The 12,958-nt window shown below is 43.0% G+C and overlaps 1 protein-coding gene across 1 annotated transcript in view; it reads left to right on the top strand.

The window, feature by feature from the left end:
- Positions 1–12,958, top strand: part of LOC149337756 (uncharacterized) — a 102,539-nt gene that overhangs the window by 64,163 nt on the left and 25,418 nt on the right. Inside the window, exon 9 of the mRNA XM_089554510.1 lies at positions 5,492–5,613. Within this exon, the coding sequence (XP_089410636.1) occupies positions 5,492–5,613 (122 nt within the window). The remainder of the gene's footprint in view (positions 1–5,491; positions 5,614–12,958) is intronic.

The following is a 12,958-nucleotide window of genomic DNA, read 5'->3' as shown; positions in this document are numbered from 1 at the left end:
GTACCCCGCCATTGGACTTGGCTGGCCAATGCCCCGTCGCGTGCCCCGGCATTAGGGTTTTCAGCACGTAGCATTTAGACGTTTCCCATCATCACAGACCTGGAGCTTCGAAGCGATGCTTCCTTTTGGTCGTCGGCTGGGCGTCAGCCCGACCTTATCAGATCAGAACAGTCACTCTCCCTCCCCGCGTCTCCCGCCTAGTGGAGGACACAGCCCCATTGAGAAGAGCACACAGCTTGATGAAGGTGCACTATAGGGATACGACGGTACAGCAACAAATAGACGCAACCGCGTCCATGCCATTCGTCGCATGCGCATGATCTCCGCCTTCGGCTTTTGGATGTAACGGGACATGAGGCTGTCGGTAATACATTACAGGGCCCAGAAGAGTATTGAGTGAGGGTAAAAAAGAAGGACAAATGTACGAGAAAAATTTATTAATCTAACATGACATATAAGGGAATAAATAAAAAAGAAACTAATGTACGCGGCATTGAATATTGTACAAGGCATGGAATATAGAACGGATGCAGGACATATGGGAAACAAAATCTTAGAAAAAAATGCAGTGGTCATATTAGAAGTTACAGGCGCTGTAAAAGGTGTAACGTGCACAAAGAACGAAAGCAAAACGCATTAGCAAAAGAGAAACAAAAATGCGCTGTGATACAGAAAAAAAAACAAGAAAAAAATGCGATGTCATTTCATATGTTTGCTTAGCTGATCCTGGAATGGTTGGTGGTTGCCGAAATATGCGATACTGTGAAAAATGATTGCACGTGGAAGTGCAGATGAAATGCAGCTTGGATTCTTGCATGTACGCGTTTTATGCTGACCGTATTGTGTACGCCGCGTGAAATCCGTCAAGGCGCTACAAAAGGTAATGAAGATGGCTTGGTGTTTCAAAGGTGTTTATAAGGTAAGCATAAAAGAGCAATTGAACGGTGAATGTCCAAAGGCTCGACACCGATATCAAGTCTAATATTTGTTATGCTGTAGTGGGACTGTAGTTGCATGAAATTAAACCAGCGGCTCTATTCTGGGCTGATTCTAGCATACTGATTAGGTACTTTTGATATGGAGACCATATAGGCGATGCGAAGTCTAGTCGTTGCCGTACGCTTATTAGATGTGCAATACTCCTTACGCGGTTAGAAGATTTTCGAAAGTCCAGACGCAGGTACACTAATGATCTGGGGCGAATATGCTTGTCGGATGAGAATTTATGCATCAGGTGACTACCTAAATACTTGTATGATGCTGCCCGAGATACCATAGTGCTATCTACGACGTACGGGAAGCTTGAATTAACTTGCGGCTGAAAGAGACGGTTCTGCATTTTGTCGAGTTTTTCCATTTTTTTCACCAGCCTGAAATGATGTTCAGGTTACTTTGGAGTAAAATATGATCATCTGTGGAATTAATAGAACAGTAAGTGATTCGGCCGCAAAAAATCGCAGGGGAGAAGATATGCCAGCGGGCAAATCATTACTGTATATTAAAAGCAATGAAGGACCAAAAACATCGTCTTGTGGCACACCAGGTGTTATATCACAGAATGAGGAGGTGAAATTATTAACTGTTGTGAACTGCTGCCGAAAACAAAGTTACGAACTCATGTCAGTGCAAAAAATCCAGGCAAAGAGCATATAATTTCGAGAACAAACGGGAATGTGCAACGCGGCCAGAGGCTCTAGCAAAATCTAAAAAATGGAATCAGTTTGTAGGGAAGTGTCCATGTTGAAGTGCAAGTCAGTGAGAATTCTAGCAGTTGCGTGTCACCAGAAAATCGTTTTTGCAAGCCATGTTGTTTAGTAAAAAAGAAATAAGTTCCAGGTGACAGTAACTGTGAGAGGCGATGGTGTGATCCAATAACCTTCAGCAGATGGATGTCAATAAAGTGGGGCAATAGTTTTCTGTCGAATTTCTATCTCCAGCTGATCAAGTGATCAAGCGCAACCAGTTGGTGTCGCAGCATTGAAGAGAAATTCAATAAAACTAACGCGCTACGGTCGCCGCCCTAGAAATGGTTCTCGCGTCTGTTTGCGATTAAAGCGGTGACAGAACGGGGCAGCATCCACGGAGCAAGGTTTCGAACTGTGCCCATCTAAACACTTTCGACCGCGCCCGAGCCTGGTCGGCGCTTTTCATGACAATTTTGCTTTGAGTGGTACGTTCGTTGAGGGCTGACGCCTACGACCCCGGTGAACGGTGATGCGGTACAGGCACAAACGTGGCTCCTCAGTGAAAGTCAAAATTAGAGGAGACGTGCACAAAAGCATGAAGACCTTACTTCCTGTTTGATTACTGAGTAATAAGTACCCAAATAGTACTATGTAACCTTACTTCCTGTTTGATTACTGAGTAATAAGTACCCAAATAGTACTATGTAACTGGCAGCACATGTTCAACGCGACGCAATCTACGATCATGGAAGACAGTTGGGCTAGTTGGTGTGAATTCGTTAGTGACTGTTAGTGATAATCTATCTGTCAAAAAACTTGCGCGTCAATATGGTTTAAATGTTTTGCTCTTTGTTATGACAACCTGCTTCGTGATAAAGAGAAGGGGGTGGGGGTACAGTCTCCTGAGCATGCGCCGAATAGAAGTGTAAAAATCTGTTATGTGTGCATTAAAACGTCAGTTGAAGTCTAGCGTACTGTCCCGTCGGTTCCTTTTGTCGCTGTCCTTGTGCTTTCCACGCTAGTTGCAATGTCGCAGTCACTAACGGATGCAATCTACCCTCCAAATATCTTGGCTCAAAAAAGTCGAACGAAACATTCGCCAGTTAAGCTAGATATATGAGCATTTAGGTGAACTGAATCGGAAGTTTAGGCCCTGTGAGACGATAACGCTATAGATCTTTGAGCTCCGCTGTCGGTGCGAGAGCAAATATGGCCATTGCGGTATAACAGAGGCGTTAATAGAAGCTATCAGAGAGTTGAGCTTTCTTAGTTGCAGTACAGACTATTATTTGTTTATATACAGTGTAGGGAAGCGATACAGAAAGCTTCAGCATCAAGAGCGAAGCTGTGCTGCCGCATTTAAGTAGAGCAAAACGCAGAAGACTCCCTGTGCTGTGCTATGTGAGAGCGTGTTAAAGAACCCGGTGTTGTCATAATTATTCAGAAGCCGTGCACTAAGCCATTTCTTTCTCCCTTTCTTTTACTCCTCTTTTTGGTTGGAGGGAGTCAGACACTAAATGAGCCTTTACTCTCCCGATGATGAATTATTATTCTTAGCAGGAGCATGACTCTCTGCCTCCTTCTGCAATGCATGTTTAACTTATAGTGGGAATGCGACTCGAAGTGCACACTAATTTTGAAATAAATAAAGGCTTTCTCAAGTTGTAATATACACAATAGGTGGAATATAAGCAAGAAAAGATCAAGAGGAGTGGAGAAATTTTCGACATAACAAACATATTGATTTTAGGTAACTGAAGTAAGCTCATCGGTGAGGCTCACCAGCGGGGTAAAATGCAAATAGGCTCGTTCAGAGACTACAAAGGCAGTTCGGGCTTCAATGTATAGCCATGTCCGAGAAACCAAACAAGAGGAAACCGGAAATTTAACTGAACTGCTCATGGGATCAAGAAACAAATGAAAAGCAGATAACGCAGGCAACATGTGTACATGATTTACTCATAACACTTTAAGATAAGATAAAGAAAAAGAATGCAAGTATCCTGAGTAGAAATAGGAAGCTGGGCTAGTTGGTACATTGCAACAGTGAAGGGTGGACATGGCTAAATTTACTAAAACCGGATCACTAGGCACACAGAGCTGGGCATGTTGATGGTTTGCAACACTAGAGGGTGGACGGGACCCATTGCAAAGAAACGATATCTGTAGGCGTACCGAGCTGGTCTAGCTGGCTATTTTTAGCACTGGAGGTAGGATGGAGCCTAATGTGCTAGAAAAAAATACCACTGGGCATATACGGGTCTGTTAGTTGCTGGTTTAAACACTGGAGGGTGGATGGGGTCCAAAGTAATAGAGAGTTTATCACTAGCCATGAACATCTGGATGAGTTGGTGGTTTCTAGACCGGGAAAGAGGGCGGAGCTCTATATAACGATATCACTAAAAAGAAAAGAGCTGAGTTCTCTATAGCTTGTAACACTGGATGGGGAACGGGGCTCATTACAGTTGAAAGGATATCATCAAAATTTGGCAACCGGGATTAGTTGGTGGTTTGTAGCACCGGAGATCAGGGTCGAGTTTACTAGAAAAGATATCACTAAGCATCGACAGCTGGGCGTTCACGGTGTTGACTCTCCTACCGTCCGTGTGTTTTTGTAGCTGGAAATATGTCTCATAGTGCTGCAAAGTGCCACGAATCTTCGAAAATGAGCCAATGGAAAAGTGGCTGAGCCATAAGTAGTTGCCAGAAATAAAAATAATTTCCCCCTTTGTGCAGTGGGTTTTTCTCGTTCACCTATAGTACGTGTAAATATCGCTGTTGAAGTACGGGTTCATGAGAAGGAATATGGTATTTTAACAACCACAATGCGCAGTAAGCGTGGACGACATAGGCTTCTTAATAAATCAAATAGTGTGGCGAGTAAGGTATTGGCCTAATCATAGCTATAAAAAATTCTAATTTCTGCTTTCTATCTCGAAGTATGTAAGAGCTTGCTTTTGACTTAGACACACGACAGGACTGTGCATATTGTTTAGCGTCCACTAACGCAGAACTTTAATTTCCTGAGTATGCGTTACGATATAAACGCAGATGTCTAAATCTGAAAGGCATTCGTTGGAAAATTCTGTGTTTAAAAACAGTAGTTGTCGTAGTTACACGAAATAGAATAATGCAATAAAATGAATGGGAAAGAAAAACCTTTAGGGCAGCGCCATGACTTTTTCTGCGGAGGTCTGTGCGTCCGTTGAAAATGTCATTGATCAATAAAAGATTATTATTAATCCACATTCATTCAAGCGTACCTATAACAAAATAAAAATGAAATGTAAATATGTATCGCATCAGCAATAACTCCAAGTGTAAATGGTGTATGCGCGATGTTTTTCCGGAAATTTCGTCAAGGTGTAGCAAGTTTGTAGTAAGAGAGCAATTAACCATTACTATCCGTTATAAGCAAAAACGTCCAGCAGGGCGCTGTAGGAACAAAATTAAAGTAGAATAAAATTTCTCTGCTGGAACTGTAAGCAAGAATTTCTTTCTCCTTTTTCCTGATTGCAGGCACAGCTGAGATCTCTGCCGCCCAATTTACATATTTTTCTTTTCTATTTTTTGTTTGGTCATGGAATCGCATTCGCTAGCAAAGGCAATCGGTTGCGCATTGCGACATATCTTGCACCACTTGGCTGCCACGTCGTCAGTCCGTCATGTGAAGGAATCATTTCAGCGACCGGGGTAACCAAAGATGTCCATATTAATGGCCACTTGATAAACGTATAGCTATAAACACTAGTAAGAAGAGTTCGTGAATATGCTGCTGCCTGCTGAAACTGGATTATTAATCGCAGATGATTACAAGTTACCTGGAAGACAAGAAAACTCCACAGCGCCCAATATACACATTCATGGCGTCTACATGGTCTCCAGATTTTGACGAGGTGTCAGCGTTGGACGCATCCGAGATATTTCGGTGAGTAATCTTTATTTTTATTTATTGTACGCAAATACATGTCACTGATGAGCCCAAGCACAGGGGCTAGATATAGTTATCTATTTGCCAGTTCTGCAATAATTTGAAAAAGGTACGTACTTGTGCAGAAGACGGGACGAAAACGAGGAAACACAAACGACACCTATAATGCGCAATTTCCAAATGGCTTATTTCATAGAGAGCTACACATTTATACCCTAGAGGTCAAACACAGCGATAAAACCGACGCATGCGCATTTCACGTTAGCATACCGCCACCACAGGTGCTGCGTAATTACATTACTAGTTCCAACAATTCCCAGCACTGCTATCAAGAAGGAAAGAAGAATCATGAAGTGGAAAATAAGGAAAGGTGACATTAAAAGAAGTCGTAGCAAAGCAGTGTGAAAACTAAAATTAACAACTATAGAAATGTCAAAGCGTAAAAACTAATAATCGTAGCAAAAGCAGTGTCAAAAAAGGCAAAACACAACACGAAAAACAGCCGGTCAACAGGGTAAGAAACGCATTGGAAAGAAGAATTCAAACCAGAATCGAAGGCTAGGCCACCCAACCACAGTACGACCCGAAATAAAATGCAAACCTGAGGCGCAGCAAAATTTACACGTGTCTGTCTAGAAAAGTCCCCTGTTTGTTAAGAAGTAAGATAGATGCAGTGCTAAAGCAATTATCTCGAGTGTTATTAGTGTGAAATGCCTCAATAATTTCCCTCTGAAGTTTGGTCTTTGCATGTGCCAATATTGTGGTGCCTCTGAGCAATGGCTTGCATTTGTGACTGATAACGTGCCTGGGAATGCGTCGTTTTTCGTTGTTTTTTACCGTCCTCTTGTGCTCACGCAGTCTCTGGTTGACGCACTTTCCGGTTTTCCTATGTATACGCTACCGCAGGACAAAGGTCGGCTGCTGACCCGATAGACGCGGGTCCCATCCCGGCCGCGGCGGCCGAATTTCGATGGAGGCAAAATTCTAGAGGCCCGTGTATGTGCGATGTCAGTGCACGTTAAAGAACCCCAGGTGGTCGAAATTATTCCGGAGACCTCCACTACGGCGTCTCTCATAGCCTCAGTCGCTTCGGGACGGTAAACCCCAATAAACCAATAAACCAAACAAGACAAAGTAATGCTGTATACAACATTGGTAGCGAATTCAAAGTATTGTTTTACATGTCTCTTACTACATGATTCACGTTTTCTAGACAGGACAGAGCAAATGCTAGACAGATTAGATTGCTGGGGGCAGAAAAAAGGACCTTCACATCATATCTTTCGCCTATGTTCTTCAAGCTATGTGAGATTCAGTGAAAATAAGGAATGACTTTCATGCACTGCCTACGTACGGTAAAGTGCGAATCCTTCTTGTTGCCTTGTTTTGTCTTCTTTAGAAGATGCACGGTGACACTGCTGACGACATCAATAGGGTAACCTGCTTTTTCTATACGGGTGATCTGGCCTTCAAAGCTGTTTTTTATGAAGTGCGGGCAGCTTTTGTCGAGCGCTGCTTTAAAAATAGTTGTGACGATTCCCCTTTCTTGAGCTTAGAGTGGGCGCTTTCATAGGGAAGAAGACTTTTTTTCGTGCGTTTTTCTTTCGTTTTGAAGGCCAGATCACCCGTCTAGAAAAAGCAGGTCACCCCATTGATGTCATCAGCAGTGTCACCGTGAATCTTCTATAGAAGATAAAACAAGGCAACATGAAGGATTCGAACTTTTCCGTACCTAGACAATGCATGAAAGTCATTCTGTATCTTCATAGAATCTCACCTAACTTGAAGATAGGCGAAAGATATGATGTGAGGGTCCTTTTTTCTGCCCCCAGCAAGCTGTCTGGCATTTGCTCCGTCCTGTCTAGAAAGCGTGAATCACGTAATAAGAAACATGTAAAACCGTACGTTGAATGCGCTACCGCCGCCGCGGTGGCTCAGTGGCTATGGTGCTCGGCTGCTGACCCGAAAGACGCGGGTTCGATCCCGGCCGCGGCGGCTGGAATTTCTTTGGAGGAGAAATTCTAGAGGCCCGTGTACTGTGCGATGTCAGTGCACGTTAAAGAACCCCAGGTGGTCGAAATTTCCGGAGCCCTTCACTACGGCGTCTCTCATAGCCTCAGTCGCTTTGGGACGTTAAACCCCATAAACCAAACCAAACCGAATGCGCTACCAATGTTGTATACAGCATTTCTTTGTCTTGTGGTAGAGTATGCATAGGACAAACAGGAAAGTGCGTCAATGAGAGACTGCGTGAACACAAGAGGACTGTAGAAAACAACGAAAAACTACGCCTTCTTGAGCAAGTTATCTCACACAAATGCAATCCATTGCTCAGAGGCACCACAATATTGGCACATGCAAAAACCAAACTTCACAGGCAAAATTATTGAGGCATTTCACATTACTTACACTGGAGATAAATGCTTTGGCACTGCATCTATCTTACTTCTTAACAAACACGGGACTTTTCTAGAAAGACACGTGTAAATCTTGCTGCGCCTCAGGTTTGCATTTTATTTCGGGTCGTACTGTTGTTGGGTGGCCTAGCCTTCGATTCTGGTTTGAATTCTTCTTTCCAATGCGGTTCTTACCCTGTTGACCGGCTGTTTTTAGTGTTGTGTTTTGCCTTTTTTGACACTGCTTTTGCTGCGATGATTAGTTTTTACGCTTTGACATGCCTTTGGTTGTTGTTTTCTGTTTTGACACTGCTTTGCTAGGACTTTTTTTAATGTCACCGTTCCTGATTTTCATCTCATGATTCTTTTTTCCCTCTTGATAGCAGTGCTGGGGGTTGTTGGAACTTTTAAAGTAATCAGGCTGCACTTGTGGTGGTGGTATGCTGACGTGAAATGCGCATGCGACGGTTTTATCGCTGTGTTTCACCTCTAGGGTATAAATATGTAGCTCTCTATGAAATAAACCAGTTGGAAGTTGCGCATTGTACGTGTCGTTTGTGTTTCCTCGTTTTCGTGCCATCTTTTGCGCAAGTACGCACCCCTTTCAAGCAATGAACCAACTCGCCCAGATTAGAGTTTTAATTGACAATAATTGTGCGCAAAAATATTTCAGGATGCATCGATTCTTAGAATTCATTACATTATTACTAAAGTGCTTGTCTTGAACCTACTAGTACATGCGCTCAGCCACCACAAGTATCTCCAAATAAATGTGCTTCGTTGAAGCTGCTTCAAGTTGTAGGCAAAAAAGGAGTAGCAAAATTTTGGAAAAATAAACTGCATACCCTTAGATGTTAAACAGAGGCTACGCTTATGAAGGCTGTCCACTTAAATATAGGCGTATTCCGCATCGCTCAGACATTTCGCTCATAAGCGTCTTCTAGTCGCTGTCGCTTTGCGTTCAGCTAAAACTTCTCCACACTACAATGTATTTTTTTCTGAAACATCTCATTTTTCTGCATTTAGGCGCAGTTAATATATTTGAAAATTTTTTGAAAATTTTGAAAAAAATTTGAAAATTTATTTTTTCTATTGGATACTTGTTTTCTGTTGATGTGGAAGATTTATTTTACTCAGTTCCTCATAGTGACCTTTTCAAATCCGTACGGGAGTGCATTGAATCTAATGGGGCCATCGCATTTCAGAACTCAGCTGGACTAAGTGTTGACAATTTTTTATCACTTCTAGAATTTTACCTAAGGTCTACGTTTGTTTCCTTTGAAACTGAAATGTACTTGCAGAGAAGAGGCATCTGCATCGGTTCCTGTGTCGCCCCTGCATTGTGTAATATATTTTTATCAACTATTGACCGTGCTTTAGCTTCTTCCCTTGACAGTGGTCCAGTCCTGCGAATTTTTAGATACGTGGACGACTTCTTGGTGATACTAAAAAGTACTAACTCTGCATTGACGCTCCCCAGCACAGTGGAAAGAATCTTATCCGTTTTCAGACAACAGGGAAAAGGGCTGGCTTTTACTCACGAACTTCTGACAACAACAGCTTGCAGTTTTTAGATATTAATATCAAGTTTTTAGAAGGACGTGTTTGTTGGATGTATTCCCCACGAGCAAAAAAGGAACTTCTTCCGTACGGATCAGCGCACTCTAAGACAGTAAAAAGGGCGATCGCTTCACTTTGCCTCGAGTCCGCATTGCTTAAGTCCTGTGCTCACATGGCTGAGGCTAGCTTTAACAATCAGATCGAAAGGCTTCAAATGGCTGGCTTCCCGTGTTCTGTTGTTTGTAGCGTAGCGGAGACCCTCCTTCAAAAAATGAAAGGAAAGAAGAAAAAATTCCATGCTAAGCCGGGATCAAAGCGACCACAAGTGGTCCCTTATATACACCGTGTGGCGCACAACTTGAAGAAAGTTGCTGGCCGGTACGACGTTCCTGTCGTTTTCTCTGCGCCAAGAAAGCTGAGCGGGTTATGCTCGCGGATCAGCGAAGAGAAGAAAGCCATGTGCGGAAAGAGGCACGGCAAGCATTTCGTTTCTTGTGCCGTCGGAGTGGTGTACGAAATCCCACTGACCTGCGGGGGGGTCTATATAGGCCAGACAGGTCGCTGCATTAACGACAGAACACGGAAACACGAAAAGTCGTTAGAAAACGGAGGAGGGTCGAATTTGCCCCTACATTGTAAAGATTGCAAGTGTGAGCCAGTGCTTAACGGAATAAGGATCCTCGGCAGGAGTCGCGATCAGGTGGCACGCGAAATTCTTGAGGCCTTTATGATCAATAAGAAGGGAAGCACTTGTGTTAGCGACTCCTCAGTATCCCTCCGTAGAAATGAAGTGTCCTTTCTTGACAGTTTTTTGTAACGCCATGTGCTGTGCATCTTTTCAGCCCTGCATTTCTAGCGGCCGTCTGTTGTTTGTTTTAGGCGGGTTGTTCACTTTGTTACTGTTTTTTTTTCGTTTTGTTGTTTCTCGGGTTCTGACTGCTTTTGCTTTATACGTTTGACGCTGCCTTTGCTACGATTGTATTTTTTTTTTACTGCTTTTGCTTCTCTTGGTTGACTCTGCCTTTGCTACGATTGTTGACTCTGCTTTTGCTACGAGATGGCCTGCTCAAAGTTCTGTTATCAAAATCTTTTAGTTTGTTCTGCAGAGGTTAAGGGTTCTTGTCTTTCATCCTGATGTTGCTGTTTCTTTTCCACGTGTTGGGTCTGTGCGATAATGCGATGAGTGTCATGCCTGAGCTGTATGTTTAAATATGCCACCTTTCCATGCAATAAACTGTTTGTAGTGTGCGCATATGGTGTCCCCTCTCTTGTTAAGTGTCCTTGTTGCGCCGCCGTTCATTTCTTCTTAATATATTTGGTTCGATGATCTCGGAGAATTCCCCAAGGTGGAATGGAATTGCAAAAATATAGTATTTGCTCATAAACATTCACAGAAGCGCTGCCTAACGGCTACAAAGAAAAGCTTTACAGTGTTGTCAGAAAATTCGGAGTTCAAGCAAAAATCGTCTTAGACCATAGTTAATGCTTGCCATGAAATGATTAGAACCCTTGACGCACCATCCTCGACAAAGCCTATGGAGACCATTTGAAACTATTATTGTTTGACAGCAAGAACTTATGGGCGAGTTGATTATGCATGGTATGATTGAAACAGCGCAAGGCCGAAGGCCAAAGAAGAGAGCAGAGGAAAGGAGGAAACGGACAACACAGCGCTGAACTGACTGCTCCCCACAGTTCAAATATTGTCGAGTTGTTGCTAAGAACAAAGACTAGCTGTGGCGTGAAATAATCGAGGCCTCGAATATCAAGTACGGTCATTCCTGTGTAAGTGCTCTATCAGTATCTTGATCACACAAAAAAAATTCGCTTCCTGAATGGCACATCTTAGCTTGTGTTGTCTTGCAGTGATTCGGGAGCACTAATGAAATCTTGGCGAGGTTTTCTATTTTGGTGCCTAAATGTATTTATACGCAGTGCCAAATAAACGTCAGTGGTTATATCAGTGCTTTGTTATCCGTTTTCTCCTTCCCTCTGCTTTCTTCTTTGGCCTTGGCCCTTGCGCTGTTTCAGTCATAGCTATTATTGTTCGCACTGATATCTTTGGACTGTTCTCATTTCTGGGGGTTTCACTAGCTACTCAGTAATCACCTAACTCCCTGTGTTCGAGGGAGAAAACCAAAGCAAATAATTGACATGTTGAAGTTCTGGGCCACTTGGTCCGACATCTCAGAAGAGAACTGTTGAGAGAGAACATGTTGGAAGAGAGCCGCGAATGGAACAGGACGTGGGAAGAGAAGTGTACATGACGAGCGGTAACTAGAAGCTGAGATTATTGGCCAGAACCTGGTCCCGAAAAAGCGAGCGCCTACGCAGACTGTATCACAACAGAGACAGGCCAAGTTGAATGCACATGGCAAAATTCAGGCAAAATGATCCTGAAAACATTGTGGCGACACATTATGAAACGCCAAATAACATTCCTTCAACAAGTTTCCACTCATATTAAAAATCAGGCCTTCATTTTACTGCAGAACCACAATAAATAACCACTGCTTTTTGTAGTAACCAGTACGTACTTTCTTTTATCGCCGCTGATTATTCAGTAAAGTTTGTGTTCATGTATTTGTCTTTGTGTTCATTTAGTAATATAAATCGCTTGGGCTGACGAAATATCGGAAGTATATCAAACGACCTCTTCCGCAACTGGCCTCGTGTTCTAGGTTCCAATCCCTACAAAAATATAATGTGCCTCTTTTCCGTCAATAAATATTGATTGATTCATTGATTGAAAGTGCGCAAACAAAAGAGGGCGTTACAATAAGGAAAACCGAGTCAGTCTCCTTATCTATAAGCGCCGCAGAAGGCTAACAGATTTGTGTCTAGTCCAAGTTTGTGCAAGCATACCGCTTTTTAAAATTTCCTTTCTAGCCTAGACTTCCCCCTCTCGATGAAAGTAGCTTTGTTCATCCCAGGGCAGCACCGTTCCTGTTCCCTGCAGTGGTTTGAGAGATTGGCACCATTGCTCAGTTTCAAGGACCTGAAGTGCTAATGCAGCCTGTCTTTTGGTCATTTTCGATGCCTTTCGATGCCTTTCGACGCCTTCTGCTGGCAGGGTGTGAAAAGAACTGATCTAAGACAGTCATAGCTATGTCAGTCTTAATTATCTTTGAGTGGGACAAAGAAAATGATAAAATAGCCTTCTTGAAACATGGCTTATAAGCACAACACACATGGTTATTTCCGTTAAAGGAAAGTTAAGGTTAAAACTGCGTGATATGTTCGTGCTAAAGTTCGAGGGTAACATTCAAAGATTGAGAGCAGTACCTAAAAACATCTTGCACGTCGCACGCGACTGCGTCACGTCACGCTTCAAGGTCTACACACCATGAAAATGCGTAGTCAGGGGCCGGTTGTCCCTCTGAACC

Source organism: Amblyomma mixtum, chromosome 7 (genome assembly GCF_055824585.1).
Source record: "Amblyomma mixtum isolate Tamu chromosome 7, ASM5582458v1, whole genome shotgun sequence".
Lineage (NCBI taxonomy): Eukaryota > Metazoa > Arthropoda > Arachnida > Ixodida > Ixodidae > Amblyomma > Amblyomma mixtum.
The sequence above is the reverse complement of the archived record's forward strand: the minus strand, read 5'-3'. Positions and strand labels throughout refer to the sequence as shown.